General features: G+C 30.5%; 1 protein-coding gene across 1 annotated transcript in view; it reads right to left on the bottom strand.

Annotated features, from left to right (window-relative positions):
- Positions 1-22,083, bottom strand: part of hwt (heavyweight) — a 63,640-nt gene that overhangs the window by 24,618 nt on the left and 16,939 nt on the right. Inside the window, exons 2-3 of the mRNA XM_064359337.1 lie at positions 8,851-8,970; positions 4,302-4,422 (exon numbers count right to left, since the gene is read on the bottom strand). Coding sequence (XP_064215407.1) covers positions 4,302-4,422; positions 8,851-8,970 — 241 coding nt within the window. The remainder of the gene's footprint in view (positions 1-4,301; positions 4,423-8,850; positions 8,971-22,083) is intronic.

Genomic DNA, 22,083 nt, shown 5'->3' with positions numbered 1-22,083 from the left:
TCACAAGGAATTAATCGTCTAAAAAACATAAACTTAAACGTATATTCTACAAATCGAACATGCAGTTACAGTATTTAGCCCTAATTTTCATCAATAAAATAACATATTTTGACATGTCTTAGGAATTTTTTTGACAGTGGGAAAAAAATAAAGTTACATATTCTCCTCTAATTATGAAATATTTATTAAAAGTAAAATTTTTAATCTCTTTTATTTGCGGAGATATTATTAATACGTACAGCCTTACGTATTTTAAATTTTTATTCGATGATTTATCACCGCCTACAGCAAAAAATAAGTCTTATAAAATTTCTCAAAACTAGTCAATAAGTTAAATGACCCAGAATTTCTTTGCGAGAATTTCAAAATTTCTACTTTTTTATAATTTTTTTAATGTGAAAATTTTAACAAATTAAAAAATGTATCAGGTTTGGAGAAAACAACTTCAAAGATCATATTTTTTTATAATTTTCCTTAGTAAAGTTTAAGGCTGCTCCCTAAACTTAAATTAACTCGCTGACTAAAACCCTCTATATCTCAGAAACGAAACATTCGGACAAAGCAAGTTGAGTTATTTTGACATATTTTGAGCTCTATTATCACTCCCTCAAATATATGTTAAAATATATATTACTATTAAACTTTTCTTAGTCAAACTAATCTATAAATAAATAAAAAATAAAAAAAATAAAAAATTAAAGAAAACATCACCGTGATCCTGCTATTGTGAACATAGGTGTACCCCAAGGATCAGTTCTGTACCCACTACTGTTCCTTATTTATATAAATAACTTACCAGATCATATTGGCCTGTCTGCCTAATCTAGTAATGTTAGTAACATGCAGATAATAGCAATGCGATCATAAGTGGCAGCAATTTTCAAGATCTAATAACGTATCTACAAGTATTAATCAGTGGTACAGCAACAACGCACTTCAACTCAATGTAAAAAAACAAAACAAATGTATTGAACAAACTACTAAATTAAAATTCTTAGGTTTTATAATAGACAAAAACTGACATGGGAACCACACCTACAATATATAAGTGACAAGCTGAGTACTACATGATGCATGGTAGCTGTAGATAGAACAACACACTGTAGATCAATTTTCCACAGACTAGGCATAACACTACCATCCCTTTATATATTTAATTTAATAATGTACATAAAAGAAGTGACATACATTATTACAATACCAGAGGTAAGAGTAAATATAATGTACCCTATCCAGATTGAAAATAGGTCAAAGCAATTCGCTGCATATATATGGAAGTCAATCTGTATATTAAATTAAACGATGAAATAAAAAACATTCAATCTGATAAATTATTCAAGAGTCGCTTATTTCAGTATCTAAATGAAATAGTTCTTTATTTAACGAGTTTGAGTGTAAATCGGACGCTTTATTGCCGAGTGAATTTTAAACGTCGAGTGATAACGAGAGGTTTATCATCCACGAGGTGAAATAAATGAACCGATTTGATTTACACGAAAACGAGTTGAATACAACATTTTATTCCTCGAATTAGACTCAACAAGACTTAAAATTGCTTTAAATCTGTTAAAAATAATCTGACGTTTAATAATAACAATAATAATCTTTATTTCCTCCTTAAGTACAAAAATATAAACATACTGTGTAGCTCGTTAGAAAAAGGAAAGAAAGAGTATAAAACAATAATTAACATTTAAATACATAACACAAGATAGGAAATATCAGTGTAAGAAAAAAATTTCTAAAGGCGTATTCATATATTCTTCTAATGCATAAAAACAAAAGTGTAACAGACATTTTTTAATAATATACTTAAATTTCATTGCGGTCAAATTTTCTATGTTGTTGGGAAGTTTATTATAAATTTTCACGTCAAGTGTATTTTTTTACTAGTTTCCAAACGACAATACGGAAGTTTCATTAGATCGGCTGATCTAGTATTATAATCATGTGTATCCGACTGTAAAGGAAATTTATTTCTCTGTTTATGTATTTCTACAACTGTGTACAATATAAATAGACATGGAAGAGGCAGAACTCGGTACATCTTGAATATTGGCCGACAGTGAGCATTGTAAGGACAGCCTGCAATGATGCGCATAATTTTTTTCTGCATTATAAAATTTTTTATGGAATGTCCACAGTTTCCCCACAAAGTTACTCCGTATGCTTTTTGAGACTGGACTAGGGCATGGTATGCTATTAACAGTGTGTTGACGTATACGATTTTTTTAATTTATTAAATAAAAACACATAAGTGGTAAGCTTAGAGGTAAGGGCATCAACGTGTTGAGACCAGTTGAGTCTATTATCTATGTGAATTCCCAGGAACTTTATACTATTGATCTTTTCGTTTTTAATTTTTTTAGATATTATTAGTTGTTGAGTTTTATCTCGATTTATCTTTAAACTGTTGCCATTGTACCAGTCTTCCGCTTTATTCAATGAAACTTTCGTTAAATCTTTTAAATTTTCTATATTTGTGCTAATATTAGTAATGGAGGCATCATCAGCATACAAACGAGTTGAATACAACATTTTATTCCTCGAATTAGACTCAACGAGACTTAAAATTGCTTTAAATCTGTTAAAAATAATCTGACGTTTAATAATAATAATAATAATAATCTTTATTTGCTCCTTAAGTACAAAAATATAAACATACTGTGTATTCGGTAGAAAAAGGAAAGAAAGAGTATAAAACAATAATTTACATTTAAATACATAACACAAGATAGAAAATATCAGTGTAAGAAAAAATTTTCTAAAGGCGTATTCATATATTCTTCTAATGAATAAAAACAAAAGTGTAACAGACATTTTTTAATAATATACTTAAATTTCATTGCAGTCAAATTTTTTATGCTGTTGGGAAGTTTATTATAAATTTTCACGTCAAGTGTATTTTTTTTACTAGTTTCCAAACGACAATACGGAAGTTTCATTAGATTGGCTGATCTAGTATTATAATCATGTGTATCCGACTGTAAAGGAAATTTATTTCTGAGTTTTTGTATTTCTACAACTGTGTACAATATAAATAAACATGGAAGAGGCAGAACTCGGTACATCTTGAATATTGGCCGACAGTGAGCATTGCAAGGACAGCCTGCAATGATGCGCATAATTTTTTTCTGCATTATAAAATTTTTTATGGAATGTCCACAGTTTCCCCACAAAGTTACTCCGTATGCTATTTGAGACTGGACTAGGGACTGGTATGCTATTAACAGTGTGTTGACGTATACTGATTTTTTTAATTTATTAAATAAAAACACATAAGTGGCAAGATTAGGGGTAAGGGCATCTAGGTGGTGAGACCAGTTGAGTCTATTATCTATGTGAATTCCCAGGAGCCTTATACTATTGATCTTTTCGTTTTTAATTTTTTTAGATATTATTAGTTGTTGAGTTTTATCTCGATTTATCTTTAAACTGGTGCCATTGTACCAGTCTTCCGCTTTATTCAATGAAACTTTCGTTAAATCTTTTAAATTTTCTATATTTGTGCTAATATTAGTAATGGAGGCATCATCAGCATACATCAATAAACCCGAAAGGCCAATATTATAGAACATGTCATTCACATAAATAATAAACAGAACCGGCCCCAGCACCGATCCTTGAGGCACCCCCCTTGCAGATTCTTTAAACGAAGATAATTCGTGATTCAGCATAATACATAGTGGTCTATTATTATTATTTATTATTATTATTATTATTATTATTTATTATTATTATTATTATTATTATTATTATTATTATTATTATTATTATTATCATTATTATTATTATTATTATTATTATTATTATCATTTTTCTCAGTGTAAGTGAGAAACTTTCTAAATTTTTCTTAAAGTATTTTTGTGTTTGTTGATAAAACTTATCGCTCTGTGCTGGAGGCTGGCGCTTATTTCCACCCTTGAGACGCGAGCGCCCATTTTTACCTCACGAGTGGCATAAATCACGTTGGAAGTTTGTGTATCATATTCATGGCCCAAGTTGAGTTTTAATGTCTTTATTTTATCGATTTTCGTGTGAAAAGTCATGTGGAAGTGCTCGTTGTGAATTTTTACCCCACTTGACAATCTCCATTTGTAAAATAAACCGATAGAAGTAATCCTTTGATGTTTGGTCGGCCCGTAAGTAAATCAGGCAATTCTTGGTAAAGTTTGCATCAATCGAGAATTTTTACCGTCGCGTCGCCCAAATTGAAATCAAATGAAATTCCCCTGCTTCCAACAATGAAGAGCTCTCGAAAAATTGATAAAACTTTGCAATCGAGAGACGGAGTAATTTACCTGTCGTGTAGGGCTGCGAGTACTCTCGATCAGGGCTGGTGAAACATTTGGTTTCGATATCCTCTTGAATTAGCTGTTGCCTTGAGTCGCGCGGAGTCGAGTACGTCTCCAAAATTTCAATCTGCAACAATGGAAACGAAGCGATTTGACAAAGGGTTTAGACGCATTGTGGTGGCGTGTCGGCACCCTTGACAGCAAAAATGAATAAACAAGATTCCATTAAATAGACAAAAGACAAAATTCGGCGGCGCGTCTTGCCCGTACGGCTCCTCGGGGAAATTTATTCGAGTAATTAAAATGCAACACAGTTGAAATTATATTAAATATTGAGCTTGATCGAGGGTCGAAATTGTCTCGTCTGGAACAACAAAGGGGTGATCGTTCATGATCTGTCACTTCTTACACAGATTTCTGCGCAAACACTCGCAGAAACAAGAATTCCAATTAGGCGCGGATAAAAGCACTCGAACAATTTTCAAGAAATTCCGATTCCCCCGTAACTAAAACAATTTACATTGATTTAACTCCCCGAATTAAATGCGATTGCTTCCATGCCGGTCAAGTCCCGGCCATAAATACGCTCAAGTGGGGAGGGAACGGCGGCCAAAAATCATCTCAACCCGGAATATTAATTTTTATAGAATTACACCAGCAATGGAAAATTTCCGAGAACTCGTAATTAATGGTACGGGAAGAGCGTTTATATTCCCCTCCCTATAAATTTTTCTACTCCATTGAAATCCATTCAAAACCATCATATTCAAAAACTTTCTTACAAACTCTAAAGTATGGCCGTTTGGGGATGAAATACGTTTTTGAAAAGCACGAAAACAATAGCTTATTTATTAAAAAAGCGACGACAGGGATTTGTATCTGATTTATTTGCAGAGTGGCGTTAATGGAGACTACGAAATTCTGAGAGTTCATAAATATTAATAAGTCATTTATCGAGCATTCAGCAGAATCAATATCTACTTGCAATGTTTGACACTTACTTTCCGCGATTGCCATTGGCAAAGCAAAAAGCTAATGCAAAATTCACAAAACACGTTTTGATATCAAATGATGTATTTCTTAAAACAGCCCAACTAAATTTTTTAATAAGGCAAAAAATTCAATTAAACTTGCTCCAGTTATATTTTGTGCACTTTTCGTAACACCATTAAGTTTTCAAACGTTAGAAAGCATTTTTCATTATCTATCATTTTTCTCTAATAGTTTTTGAGAAAATTACAAACATGCTAAAACAGGTAAAATAAAAAAAACTCATAACTTAAAAAAACTTTTATTCTAGCACTTTTAGTTTAAGTATAACCGACGCTTGTAATTTGATAAGCCATTTTGTAAAGTTTTTCAAGCCGTTTTTAATGGTACTTAACATTTTTTGCTAACTTCAATAGTTTCGTCGTAATCAGCGCTTGAAATGTAAAAAAAGTGAAAATTGCAATAGGTTTTTGACGTTTTTCCCGGAAACTATAAGACTTAGAGCAAGAATTAAAAAAGCACCAAAATGAGCTTTTGGTGGAAACCCGGAACCACTCCGGGTAACGGTTCCGGTTACAGAGGCATTTTAAGTTATTCATTACAAAAAATTATAACTCCAAAACTAAAAGCCTTAGAGCAAAATGGTTTATTCCAGTGAATTCTACATCTTATTTTACGTATTATATCAGTCTGTGGCAGTTTTTCTAATTTATGTTGTTTGGGTCGTTTTTCAGTACCCGGAACATTTATCGGGCAATAACTACGGAAATATTTGCCGTAATCCCACTAAGTGTACTATCGTTGGAAAGCCCTTTTAATTAACAATCTTCTCCAAAAATTGTCATAGTTCTACGACTAATAGTTTTTGAAAAAATTGCTCATGTATGTAAAAATTGTCAAAATGCAAAATAATCATAATTAAAAGACTATTGGAAATTTGGCAATTTTCTCAACGCCAGTCTATTACTCGTATCATTTTACATAAGTTAAAAATAAAACACTTCTACCTTTTCAAATACTTTAGCTATAATTGAGAAACAAAATTGAAAAATTGGTGTCCTCTACAAAATGCCAGATTATAAGTGTCACAAAACTTATTAAAACCCATCTTTCCTGACAGATTTTGATTTGGTCTTTATAATAGAATAAACCATTTTTGCTTAATTTTTTTAGTTTCGCCATAATCGACGTTTGAAAATTCTGGAAAATCTGGGCAATGGTTCCACCTAAGGATTCATTTTTAGTTTTTTACCAAAAAACATACCTAAAAACTAAATTTCCTAGAGAAAAACTGTTTATTCCAGCGCATACCACATTCTACAGTTTAATTTGCAGACTATATTACGGTTTTTCTTTCAATATTTAGTGGTTTGTAATTTTTCCTAAAATTACTGAATAGTGGTTATCTTATTTACCTTCAAAACAACAATTTTTTTTTAAACTCATTGTTCTAGCAAAGTTTTATAACTTTTTCTCTGGACTTTAGAACCCTCTTGGGTTCTTCAAAGTGTAAAAAAAGATCAATTTTTTCGACTTATTGATGTTTAATGTTTGCCAATTTTTGTCAAGATTTTGATCGGAATATTTTTCGGGCAATAATTCCCAAACTTTTAAGTTTAATATCGTTGAAAAGCTTATTTAATTCTCAGTCTTCTTCAGAAAAAAACATTGTTTTCCGAGTAATAGTTTTCGAGAAACTTGCTAATACAAATACAATAACTCAGGGGTGCGTTTTTTAAATAAAACACTCTATATATTTTTGCATAATTAGATTCTATGCAAAAAAGTAAGGTAACGTTATATAGAGTATTATAAGTTATCTCTTTTCGTATCGGAATTATTCAACCTTTCTTTGTAAAAAAAACTAATTTTAAAAAAATCACTGCGAAGTCGCCTATGAATATTTTCCGGTAAATTTACAACAAAAAAAATCAGAATATCCTGTAGTTTTAGGAAATAGTCGACTTTTGCTTGAAACATGGAAATAATGTACAGGGTGTGCCAAAACGCAAAAACTTGAATAACTCATTTTTTCAAATGGAACACCATGTATTTTTTTAGACGTATCGATAGCATTTTTCAAAAGCTTTCCAATATTATGCGGTTTGTATAGCAAATTTACAATATTTCTAAAAGTGTTCAAAAAAATAAAAAAAATCATTTTTTATTTATTTTATTAATAATTCTTGATGAGTGAAATTCGTTTAAGTATCAGGTAATAATTAGATTACTAATGTAATTATTCACATTACTACATATCAAGAAATTAATTACCGTTGAATAACAAATTCTACGTTAACCAATTTTTCTTTAATAAAATACTTTTTTTGAAAAATCTCGAAAAATATTTTAAATTTGCTATGCAAACCCCATATCATTAGAAAGCTTATCAAAAATTCTTTCGATGCATAAAAAATGCATAGTGTTCCATTTCAAAAAAGTGAATTGTTTAACTTTTTGTGTTTTGGCACACTCTGTATATTATCTGCGTGCTTTTCCTAAAAGTCGACTATTTGCTAAAACTACAATGTATTCTAAGTTTTTCTGTTGCAAATTTATCGGAAAATATTCATAAGCGACTTCGCAGTGATTTTTCAAATGTTGCTCTTTTTTATAACGAAAAGTTGAATAATTCCGAAACGAAAAGAGATAGTCTCGTAATAGTTACATAAAGTTACATTATTTTTTTGCGTAGAATCTAATTATGCAAACATATATAAGGTGTTTCATTAAAAAATATAACTGTGCTTCACCACCCTGTGTACAATAAAAATGTTTTTAGATTGTGGACTTTAAGTCGATCTATCGGATAATAAAAATGGCATGGTAATATTTCAAGTAACATAAACTTGCACCTCTGGATCACCCTGTGTATGCAAAAGTAAGAAAATTGTCTACTTTTTTGGAAAAAATCAAATACCACATTTTAAACATTTACAATTTTACTTCTTGTTGTATTTTCTTGACGTTGTTTAAACACAACGCGTTTCAGCCACAAAGTGGTCATCCTCAGGTGAGAATATAAACTAACTGTGTCGGGTCATTAAACTGTGATTTTGTAAGTTATTTAAAATTTAACTTATTTTGATGAGGTTGTGACAAATCGGCTTGAGGACAGAGTTAAAAATAAAGTTGAAACGAAGAAATATTTTTGCCTGGCATCACTTCGAACTTGTTACTTTCAGTTGGTTTATGTTTGCGAGTTAACTTTCTACATATATTGTCTATTTTTGAGTTTATTGCTGGTTCCACTAGTTTACCAACTTGCGAACTTTGTTATGGCTTTTCCAAGTTTACAGTTCTTCTAGGCCAAATCAATATAATGGAGTTCTTGACTCGTTCCCTTTGTATGCATTATTGCCAACTGTGATGACTGCAAGTATCCATAAAGCGAGAGATAAGGAAGAGAGCGTTTAAATTTGATGATAGTCGTCCCATTATTGTCCACTACGTCCCCTTTTTCCTACATCCTCCGATTTTACGACGCTATGTTTGCTTGATCGAAACTAATAAAACGCACGTTTTCCCACCAGCTAATATTTACATGTTTATTTCTTCATCTTACCTTTTCTTCATTTGGACTAGCGATATTCCATTCGGTGAAACTAGGAACTGCGATGCTATTGGGTCTCCTCCTATTTCCTAAATTGTCAACTGGTAGGCTATAATCATCACACAACGAAATCTGCAAAAGAACAAAGCTTGGTTTAGCCAAATGTCGCATGATGGAAAGCTGCGCTACAACCGACAGCACTATAGGAAATGAAGACCACTAGTCATTCTGGTGGTGACACGTTCATTAGCTGAGAGGGCGCAAGGTAGGGATGCAGTGATTCGCTTATTTATTTAGGGTTGAGTGCGTGTGTCTTTGATATAAATGTATCACGTCTCGATCCTGATTGCTTCATCGACGACACCTTAATTAAACGTCCCCAAAAATTGATTTTAAACTTGGGCAATAAGGATCAAGCGATTTCAGCGGCTGAAACCCAACTATAATAAGACACAGCGGGTTGCACCCACCAAAATGAACGCAATAGATCATTTCGAGCACAAAAGCTCCTTGTTTGAGCTTACAGCTTTTAGAGCTGATCTCGGCCACTTATGCAGCGAACGCCTGACCGTTGCGCCATTTTTGCATGCAATATCTCGAGCCGAAAAGCTTCCTCCGCACTAAAGGCTCCATTCCAAAAATATATTGCAAGCGCACGCCGTGACCAAAGATTTAAATTGACGCAAACGGCTTCATCAGCAGAATTACAACAGCATAGGCTCGACATAGCGACATTGCGGTTATTTAATTCCACTTAAAGAACAGGATGTTAACACATAAGTGCTTCGAAATAATTAAACTAAAAAAACTACACACGATTTTTTGAAAAGTCGTCCATGAATTCATTGGATTTTTTAGTAATTTTAAGCAAACAAGATTTACCCCTATGTTGGTATTTATACAGGGTGTCTCAGCAAGTTAAAAAAGTCCATTAATTATATTCAAATATTTGAAAAATAAATCCTGTGTTATAAGTCACCTGCATCACCTAAAATTACTTTCATATATAATATATACTAGCAGTTATCTTCGACTTAGTCCGAGTAAATTTTAATTCATACGGATTATAAATGTTTTCTTTTCATCTAGTTGATGAAGGAATTCCTTGTTCCAAAAATTATTTTAGTTTCTGAATGTTGTAATTAAAATTGAAACCTTTTTCTCTTTTTTGTATAAATAAGTAAAGTTGTTTTAATTTTTATTTAACTACAGAAGCACCAAACAACGGAGTACTTTGGTCGCATTAGAATTACAGAGTTCATAAACATCTAAATATTTTTGAGCAAAGAGAGTTATTGATTTTTCATTTGGACAAATGATTTTTGCTATTATTTTTGATATTTTTTGTTGTTGTTGCTTAGATATCATTTTTCTCTAATAGTTTTTGAGAAAATTACAAACAAATGCTAAAACAGGTAAAATAAAAAAACTCATAACTTAAAAAAAAATTTATCCTAGCACTTTTAGTTTAAGTATAACCGACGTTTGTAATTTGATAAGCCATGTTGTAAAGTTTTTCAAGCCGTTTTTAATGGTACTTAACATTTTTTGCTAACTTCAATAGTTTCGTCGAAATCAGCGCTTGAAATGTAAAAAAAGTGAAAATTGCAATAAGTCTCGACGTTTTTCCCGGAAACTATAAGACTTAGAGCGAAAATTAAAAAATCACCAAAATGAGCTTTTGGTGAAAACCCGGAACCACTCCGGGCAACGGTTCCGGTTACAGAGGCATTTTAAGTTATTCATTAAAAAAAATTATAACTCCAAAACTAAAAGCCTTAGAGCAAAATGGTTTATTCCAGTGAATTCTACGGCTTATTTTACGTATTATATCAGTTTGTGGCAGTTTTTCTAATTTATGTTGTTTGGGTCAATTTTCGGTACCCGGAACATTTATCGGGCAATAACTACGAAAATATTTGCCGTAATCCCACTAAGTGTACTATCGTTGGAAAGCCTTTTTAATTAACAATCTTCTCCAAAAATGTTCATAGTTCTACGACTAATAGTTTTTGAAAAAATTGCTCATGTATATAAAAATTGTCAAAATGCAAAAAAATCATAACTAAAAAGCTATTGAAAATTTGGCAATTTTCTCGACGCCAGTCGATTGATTTCTCGTGTCATTTTACATAGGTTAAAAATAAAATAGTTCTACTTTTTCAAATACTTTAGCTATAATTGAGAAAAAAATTGAAAAATTGGTGTCCTTTACAAAATGCCTGATTATAAAAGTGTCACAAAACTTATTAAAACCCACCTTTCCTGACAGATTTTGATGTGGTCTTTATAATGGAATAAACCGTTTTTGCTAATTTTTTTTAGTTTCGCCATAATCGGCGTTTGAAAAGTCTGAAAAATCCGGGCAATGATTCCACCTACGGATTCATTTTTAGTTTTTTACTAAAAAAACATACCGAAAAACTAAGTTTCCTAGAGAAAAACTGTTTATTCCAGTGCATACCACATTCTACGGTTTAATTTGCAGACTATATTACGGTTTTTCTTTCAATATTTAGAGTTTTGTATTTTTTTCTAAAATTACTGAATAGTGGTTATCTTATTCACCTTCAAAACAACAATTTTTTTTTAAACTCATTGTTCTAGCAAAGTTTTATAACCTTTTCTCTGACTTTAGAACCCTCTTGGGTTCTTCAAAGTGTAAAAAAGATCAATTTTTTCGATTTATTGATGTTTAATGTTCCCAATTTTTATTTAACACAGGAGCACCAAACAACTAATTAAACTAATTAAACTAAAAAAACTACACCCGATTTTGAAAACTCGTCCATAAATTGTGTAATGCACCAAACTTGTAAATTCATTGGATTTTTTAGTAATTTTAAGCAAATAAGATTTACCCCTATGTTGGTATTTATACAGGATGTCTCAGCAAGTTGAAAAAGTCCATTAATTATATTCAAATATTTGAAAAATAAATCATGTTTTATAAGTCACCTGCATCACCTAAAATTATTTTCATGTGTAATATATACTAGCAGTTACCTTCGACTTAGTCCGCGTAATTTTTAATTTCTACTGATTATAAATGTTTTCTCTTCATCTAGTTGATGAAGGAATTCCTTGTTCCAAAGATTATTGTAGTTTCTGAATGTTGTAATTAAAATTGAAACCTTTTTCTCTTTTTTGTATAAATGAGTAAAGTTGTTTTAATTTTTATTTAACTACAGAAGCTCCAAACAACGAAGTACTTTGGTCGCATTAGAATTACAGAGTTCATAAACATCTAAATATTTTTGAGCAAAGAGAGTTATTGATTTTTCATTTGGACAAATGATTTTTGCTATTATTTTTGATATTTTTTGTTGTTGTCGTTGTTTGGATATCATTTTTCTCTAATAGTTTTTGAGAAAATTACAAACAAATGCTAAAACAGGTAAAATAAAAAAACTCATAACTTAAAAAAAAATTATCCTAGCACTTTTAGTTTAAGTATAACTGACGCTTGTAATTTGATAAGCCATTTTGTAAAGTTTTTCAAGCCGTTTTCAATGGTACTTAACATTATTTGCTAGCTTCAATAGTTTCGTCGTGATCAGCGCTTGAAATGTAAAAAAAGTGAAAATTGCAATAAGTTTTCGACGTTTTTCCCGGAAACTATTAAACTTAAAGCAAAAATTAAAAAAGCACCAAAATGAGCTTTTGGTGAAAACCCGGAACCACTCCGGGAAACGGTTCCGGTTACAGAGGCATTTTAAGTTATTCATTAAAAAAATATAACTCGAAAACTAAAAGCCTTAGAGCAAAATGGTTTATTCCAGTGAACTCGCCGGCTTATTTTACGTATTATATCAGTTTGTGGCAGTTTTTCTAATTTATGTTGTTTCCTCTCCAAAATGCCTGATTATAAAAGTGTCACAAAACTTATTAAAACCCACCTTTCCGGACAAATTTTGATGTGGTCTTTATAATGGAATAAACCGTTTTTGCTTAATTTTTTTAGTTTCGCCATAATCGGCGTTTGAAAATTCTGGAAAATCCGGGCAATGGTTCCACCTAAGGATTCATTTTTAGTTTTTTACCAAAAAACATACCTAAAAACTAAATTTCCTAGAGAAAAGCTGTTTATTCCAGCGCATACCACATTCTACGGTTTAATTTGCAGACTATATTACGGTTTTTCTTTCAATATTTAGAGTTTTGTATTTTTTTCTAAAATTACTGAATAGTGGTTATCTTATTTACCTTCAAAACAACAATTTTTTTTTAAACTCATTGTTCTAGCAAAGTTTTATAATCTTTTCTCTCGACTTTAGAACTCTCTTGGGTTCTTCAAAGTGTAAAAAAGATCAATTTTTTCGATGTATTGATGTTTAATGTTTCCAATTTTTATTTAGTGAGGAACATGTAAAAAACTGAATCGCTTAAAAAAATGTTGCACAATAAGATTGATAAAATACTTCTTAATGAATAATAAATAAATTATCTCTCATTAAAACTATAAATTACAGTAGCTTTTAATTTTTTGAAGTGCATGAATAATTTATAATAACTAACATTTAGAGAAAATGCAAGGTTGGCAGTTCTGTGATTTTGTGTATTGAATTGAATATTTGAATAGTAAAATTTCAGTTATGTTACTGTAATAAATGATAAATAATAGCCTAAAGATAACATTAAAGTTATTACATATTAGCTGAAAATTTCATTTTTCCACTACGAAAGCGACAGTTAATAATTTTTTTAACGTTTAAACCTCATTTCTAATCTTCACGATTGCCGTATGTTGAGAAAAAATTATATTCTTTAAATTTGAACTTTCTTATATAAAGTGGTAGTCTCATTTTTCTAGAAATCGTAGTTTTTTTTAAAGCGTGTTTTTGTCAAAAAATCAATGTATTTATTTAAATAAAGCTTAAAGTCAGTGTTATTCAAAAAAGTGTCCGATTTAGAGAAACGTAAGTTTGTATTGTAGCTAATTTTTGAAAATAACTTTAGGTCAGTCAGAAAGTCAGTATCACCGAAAAAATATTTTTCTAACATCAAAAGTATTCTTGTAGATTTTTATTTTTATTTAAACTAAATGTTATTTATTTTAAGAAGCAAACAAATGGTTTCTGACCCTCATATAAACTGCATAAATATTGTTTGAAAAATTGTGCATCTTTTCGCCGTGAAAATATTGCGCCCGAGGTGAATTTTTTCCGTCGACTAATCCAATTCGTGGAACACCCCTCGTGTTTCCCGGTTAATCAAAGTGAGTGTGAAATGTCTGAGATCGGAGGTCGATGTATATTTAGATTTAGCGTAATTTATTGACCATTTCACCGAGGATTTAGATTAAGCTTTCATGGTAAACTTCACGTTACACCTGAGCTTTCCCAAACTTCTTTAAATGCGTTCACAAGCTGGAATTGTAATTAGGGAAAAGCACGTGATGAACGGATGTATGCAATAGTTATAGATTTACACACCCTTTTAGCACGACTGATTTATGACGCGAACCCCGCTTTAATTTTTGCAAAAACAGATAAATAAAAATAAGGCCGGGGAATTGTGCCAGATCTCGCTGAATGGCCTAATCTGGAAATGTTTCTAGAAATAATCAGAGAGTGTCGATGTTTGTGATTGGTGGTGTGTCAGAATGTAATAACAAGATGGATTAGAGCCGTTCATTGATCCGACAAATTGCTGACAAATCATATTATTCCAGACAGGTTTTTCATTAGGAGTTTTTATAGTCAAATAGTGCGGCGCGGCTCCAGAGATAGAAAAAATGTGCTCGGGGTCGATTGAAGAAGGTTTTGCCGCGATATACTTTAGGGTGGTTGACAACGAACAAAATTTAATACAGCTTCAATTAGAGCTAACATGCTGAAAGTGTACTTTGCCAGCCTGGATTAGATTAGTAAATGAATACCACTGCGAAGGGGTGACTCTAACCACTTAATCCCCATCGTGGTGTTGCGATAAAACCTGCGCTTTTTTGGACAAGTTAGACATTTTTCATCACAAACGCCCGAAATTCATTCAACACCAGGTGATTAAGCCCACACTTTTGTCTCTCATCACAGTGGAACTGTCCGCAAAATCGATGTATTTTTAGACACCCGAAATAATTTTTATATTTTTAGTTTGGTTTAAATTGCTTAAAAAATAACCCGTATCAAATCTAGTTAACTTTAATTAATTACAATGTTAGTGTTAAACACAAACATTTATTTCGCCACTAATTTGACCCGGCGCCTCCACCATTTTTGATGGCGCTTTTTTATAAATAATAATAAACTTTACATCTCACATAACAACACGAGTTAATTCAAGTTGTATATGTAGATGCAACGGTATTTCGATGAGTAAGTAAGTATTATATTTGTGTATTGATAGGATTTTTTTTCTGACAGATGCAATACACTTAAACATATTAGTAAAATATAAACAGGTTATCTTATTTTGCAAAAACTTACACATTCTATATTTACCAACATTTGTACTCTTATATACTAACACACCAACGTTAAGTTTTGAATTATTGAACATTACCTAAGTTATCTGGACGCACGCTGCGAGTTGACTTCTAATCAACAAAAACATACAAGCCCACGTGATACCTACAAAATTTTCCATTGGTTCTCATTCACACGTATAATGTAAATTTACGTAACACTTGTGATTTTACAAAATCTTTTAATAAGTTTACATGGTAAAGTCCAAATTAAAAATAAATGTGTGATTTTACAACAATTGTGTTGTAAATTTTTAAAAGTTTTTACAACATCACGACAACATGTAAATTTTCATATCAATTACTGTGAAAGTTAAAATACAGGTATTAGTTCGTAAATTTTCGTAAAATTTACTGGCTCTAAGTTGTAATTGTGTACATTTACTGCCACTTTTTTCAGTACAAAATTGATGTATTGCTTGAACACCCGCAATACTTATTATTATATTTTTGGTTTAGTTTAAATTGTTTAAGAAATAAATCGTATCAAATCTCGTTAACTTTAATTAATTATAACTAAATACACATCAAATGTAGTGTTAAACGCAAACCACAAAATTTTGCCCGGCGCCTCCACCATTTTTTTATTAATAATAAACAAACAAAACTGATACATGAGTTTTGTATTCTTTGTAATTTATGGCGATTACACTGAGACAGAAAGCCGTAATATGCCATTCAACAATATTTCATATAAAGATAGATTTGACCAATTTCAATTTCGCTTGTGTATCTGAATGCCTAACTAATAAAGATTTTTATACATTTTATACATTGAATTTATTTTTTTTTTGTACACGCTCATCAAAAGACAAAACACTATCAAAGTAAATTCCTAAATTTTTCCCTGAGTATGTCCAAGTAAATTTTTGGTAATTTACTTTTGGAATTTGGAATTCAGTTGTTGGTTATTTTCAATAAAAGATTGCTTTCATCACAAGCGCCCGATAAATTCATTCAACACCAGGTGATTAAGCCCAGTATTTGCCCACACTTTTGTCTCTCATCACAGTGGAACTGTCCGTAAAATCGATGTATTTCTTCAACACCCAAAATACTTTTTATTATATTTTTGGTTTGGAAATAAATCGTATTAAATCTAGTTAACTTTAATTAACTATAATTAAATACACATCAAATGTAGTGTTAAGCACAAACATTTATTTCATTTTTTTTTTTTGACCCGGCGCCTCCACCATTTTTAAAAACGAAAGGTTTTTCATTCACGAGGTGAAATAAATGAACCGATTTACACGAAAACGTGTTGAATACAACATTTTATTCTTCGAATTAGACTCAACAATGCTAAAAATTGCTTTAAATATGTTAAAGTAATAAATAATAATAAATAAGTTTCGTATTGAGAAATGCCAAACAGTTGCCAAAACTTCCTTACATAGGAGAAAAATTGTAAATTTTGACAGTGTCGAAGAATAAAAAACATTTTGTACATAAAAATCACATAGATAAGCTTAAAAAATATAAGTAATATGTATACTTACGTACATACTACCTATAATAATGACATAACATTGCTTTAGTTTTTAAAACAACAGCAATAAACTCTAAAAGCCAAGAAAAACAAAGAGAGTGAAGGACCACCACGAATAAATAAGTTTGTAGGAAATATTTGTTTTTTAGAATAAATAATAATCAAATAACTACCATGTGTACCGTTAACTACACTAATAATAATTAAAAACGCAGCACATAAGCGTTTGTTTTTCGAACTAAAAAACATGTTGTTACTGTTTAGTGTTTATGTATCGATAACTTTAATAACAATAAGCTGATTAAGAAAATTTTTTCACCAAAAATTGGTTTGGACTTTTTACCGCAATATTGTTTATAACCATACCAAAATTTTTTGAAATAAAAAAGTTTTCTTCATTCATTTTACATTACATTTTTGCTCTACACCTTTCTTTATTTTTTATCTTAATAAATAAAGAAGAAAATACCACAACAAAAGTACGGTTGCAGGCTGCATATATTGCTTAATCTTCGCCTAAAATTTCAATTATCTGCGCTTTTTTCAATGTTTAAGAAATAAATTGTACCAAACCTAGTTAACTTTAATTAATTACAATTGAATACACATCAAATGTAGTGTTAAACACAAACATTTATTTCGCCACAAATTTTTGCCCGGCGCATCCACCATTTTTATGATTATTATTATTTTAATAATAATAAACTTTATTGTAGATCTAAAAATACATTTACAAAAAAAACTGTTAGTAGCTGCTACCCGCCACTGACACTATAATAAACTACAGAGAAACATTACTAAATACGTTGCACAACATTTGACGAGAACAGGTCATTAATTTTTTTTCAAAACGACTTGGATGACATCTGTAAATATTTAATAAATTTATTCAATAGTTTCAGAGCTAAATAATAAAAAACTGCCTTATATTTATTGGAATGATGTTGACTGTTAGAATTTTGGATTTTTTTGGATAATTTCAATTTTTCTTAACATATTTTACATATTTTCATATTATATTTTCGTTTTTTGGGCCACTAAGTGTAAATTTTTTAAGTAATATTAAACTAATTTTGCGGGTTTTTATTGGCCCGGCGCATCCACCATTTTTATTATTATTATTTTAATAATAGTAAACTTTATTGTATACAGGGTGCTCAAAAACTGGCGCACCAACTCAGTGGTACGTTATTGAGAAGCAAGTGCAGATTACGGGAAAAATGTTGAAAAAATTCCTAAAGTTATATTTTAAAAAATCTAGAGCTACAAACTTATTGTGTTAACTTCTTTCGTTTTCATTATTTTTTTATGTTTTTATGTTTCATACCAGGTAATCGTTCCGTAACAAATCGGTGAATAATTATTTTTAAATTTACTATCAGATTTTAGCAGTTTTTTTAAATTTAAAAAAATTAAAATTCATCTAAAAAATCACAATGTGTAGATGTAACAACACTGGGAATTATTTCCTAGGAAACCGTTTCAAAAATTATTTATTTTTATTGTTGCTCGAATTCTATTGCGATCATGACTGTTAAACAACGTTGCCACATATCATTTATCTAAAATCCGTTATTTATCAATAACTTTAATACAAAGAATTTTTTTACTATTTTTACCTTTATATGTAACCAGTTCTCAACCACACACCATTGAGTTGGTGCGCCAGTTTTTGAGCACGCTGTATATAAAAATACATTTACAAAAAAAATCAGTTACTAACTGCTACCCGCCACTGGCACTATAATAAACTACAGAGAAACATTACTAAATACGTTGCACAACATTTGACGAGAACACGTCATTAATTTTTTTTCAAAACGACTTGGATGACATCTGTAAATATTTAATAAATCTATTCAATAGTTTCAGCGCTAAATAATAAAAAACTGCCCTTATATTTATTGGAATGATGTTGACTGTTAGAATTTTTTGGATAATTTAATTTTTTTTGTTTACATATTTTACATATTTTCATATTATATTCTCGTTTTTTGGGCCACTAAGTGTAAATTTTTTAAGTAATATTAAACTAATTTTGCGAGTTTCTATTGGCCCGGCGCATCCACCATTTTTATTCTTATTGTTATTTTAATAATAATGAACTTTATCGTAGATATAAAAATACATTTACAAAAAAAAAATCAGTTAGTAGCTGCTACCCGCCACTGACACTATAATAAACTACAGAGAAACATTACTAAATACGTTGCACAACATTTGACGAGAACACGTCATTAATTTTTTTTCAAAACGACTTGGATGACAGCTGTAAATATTTAATAAATCTATTCAATAGTTTCAGAGCTAAATAATAAAAAACTGCCCTTATATTTATTGGAATGATGTTGACTGTTATGATTTTTTGATTTTTTTGGATAATTTCAAATTTTTTGTTTAGGTATTTTACATATTTTCATATTATATTTTCGTTTTTTGGGCCACTAAGTGTAAATTTTTAAAGCAATATTAAGCTAATTTAGCGGATTTTTATTGGCCCGGCGCATCCACCATTTTTCATATAAATTTATGGTTAAATTTTAGCGTTTGCTTTAATTTCTGGTCATACATATACCTACAAAAACAGCTCAGGTCGCAGTGACGCAGACAAATTGTCTCATTTCTCTTGAGGGCGCCCTAACTGACCCCTAGTCAAATATGCCTCTAAATTCAACATTTCTCATTAACTTGAGCCGCCAACTGCTGGCTTCGTTACTTCATTAACAATAATGCTCCAATCTTTCAAGATGCTCTCAATTCACAAATGTTGGCTAGTTGCAAAGACTTTCTAATCTGACTAAAAATTTTCTTGATGCCTCGCGTTTAGGAGCAGACAAGATGAAAAATGCGCGAAGGAAAATTGCTCATGTTTACCAATCAACTTTGTGGGGGGTGGAACAAATGACAAATGCGCCGAGGTAAGGGTGAGTGAACCAAAATAAAATAAATGCAAAACACTAATGGGCTGCAAAAAACTTTCGGGAAACTCTCTCAATCTAAATATGGAGACGAACAGCCGATAAACAATTCGGTCGTGACAGAATACAGCAGTTACCGATAATGAAAATAGCCGATATGAGTGCCCCCAAGCAAGGAGCTCTTGACTCCGTGTTCTATTCCGGGGAAGGGCTCAAGGGAATGCTAGTTTTTTATTTCCCTATATTGTGATTTGTGGCGGCACCCGCACAGTTTACTTAGTGTCTTCAAACCTACGATTAACTTTTAAACTTGCACAATCGCTCTTTCACCGGAAACCCTCCGTATTAAATTTTCATAACGACATCAAACCGAATTCAAGCATTGACCCATAATTTACCAAAGAAATACAAACATCAAATATGTACACCCGACAACAAAGTACACACATCACACGTTAAATATGCAACACGGACGCCCCTCCAATTATAATGCGCTGAATTATGCACCACGCAAAATGGAACCTGACGCCATTTTTACACTTTTATAACACACACTGTATACCAAATTGGGTTGAGTAGTAAACTGTGTTTAAATAGCTGGGTTAGCTATTAAAATTACATTTAAGGCAATATTTGCCTTTCAAGGCTGCTACAAGAGATACAGAATGTTAATAAAAGAGCAAAGTATTGATTTTGTGGTTTTAATTGAAGTTAATCTTTGTTTAAGCAAGAAAGAGTCGTTGTTTTGCATGGAAACACTTGAAGTTGGACGCTGTGCTGGCTCGTGCATGAAAGCGAAAATAGTCGGTAAAACAGGCCGAGAAACCAACAAATTACTTACTTATTTCACAAGAATCAAACTAAAAAACAACTAAAAATTTTCAACTACATCTGACTTATTTTAGTCGTTTTTTTCGTTAGATTTATCTTGTATTTCGAGAAGAAACACAATAATTTATTAATAAAATTAATAAAATGTTAATTTCACCAGTTAAATAATTACAGCGCAACTGGTTGTCTAAAACTAACATTTATTAAAACAACGTTTAAAAATGGTGGATGCGCCGGAAAAACATTGTTTAGATAAAACAGTGATGACAAATAAAAATTAAATTAATAATAATTTTTTTGCTAAAATAATTTTGTTGAACCTGAATATCTTGAATCCAGTCTAACAATTAATCTGGTGACACTTTTCTTGGTTTCAAAGATGCAAAAAAAAAGAAAAATCTTCACTTAAAATAGAGATACAAATCAATTTTAAAGCGCGAAAAATTAAGAATAAAAACTTATGGAAATGCTAGTATAAAACTTTAAATATTTAGGTACATAGTAATAGAGACGACAATTTATCAATTGCAAAAATTAAGTGAACAAACAAATTTATATCAAAGAAGTGCAAAAATAACGTAAAAGTATGTATAAGTAGTATTAAAAACAAATAAATGTGCAAAAATGGTGGATGCGCCAGGACAAATGTTGTAATAAAAAGTAATAACAAATAAATTTTTTTATTTAATTCAGAGGTTTAAAAGTGTAAGTGCATTAATTCTATAAAAGTGTAGAAATTATAAAAGTCACAATAACAATCACAAAATAGTTTATTAAAAAGAGCAAAAACTTAACAAAAGGCACAATAACTTAGCGTCAATTTTACTTATCTTACAGATACAAAAATGTTCATAAACAATGTAACTTCTACCTAACCAATAAATTTGTATCTGACTTATTTTAGTCTTTTTTTTCGTTAGATTTATCTAATATTTAGAGAAGAAACACAATAATTTATTAATAAAATTAATAAAATGTTAATTTAACCAGTTAAATAATTACAGCGCAACTGGTTGTCTAAAACTAACATTTATTAAAACAACGTTTAAAAATGGTGGATGCGCCGGAAAAAACATTGTTTACATAAAACAGTGATGACAAATAAAAATTAAATTAATAATATTTTTTTTGCTAAAATAATTTTGTTATTGTGCTAGGAACTGTAAAACTAGTCGAGTAAATTGAACAGAAATGTTCTGACTTGTTTATAGTGTAAAAAGACACCGAGAAATCACCACCAAAATCACACTCATTTTAGTCTTATTTTCTACTTCTTTTCCATTAGATTTTGTTTCTAAATAAAATAAAAGACTGACATATTTAGCGAAATTTGAGCATAAGTAATTAATCATTCAAAATTTCAAAATTCATTTGCGTTTGTGAATATTTTTAAAAGTAATAATTTTTAGTGAAAGATACAAAAGTGATACGACTCTCAAAATTTGTATAAAAAACAAAAACGTTACTATTTTTCGCAATCAATTTCATATATTTCTTTACTTCGGAGATAAAAACTGTAAAAAATGTAACTAATAGAA

Source organism: Tribolium castaneum, chromosome 10 (assembly GCF_031307605.1).
Source record: "Tribolium castaneum strain GA2 chromosome 10, icTriCast1.1, whole genome shotgun sequence".
Classification (NCBI taxonomy): Eukaryota; Metazoa; Arthropoda; class Insecta; order Coleoptera; family Tenebrionidae; genus Tribolium; species Tribolium castaneum.
The sequence above is the reverse complement of the archived record's forward strand: the minus strand, read 5'-3'. Positions and strand labels throughout refer to the sequence as shown.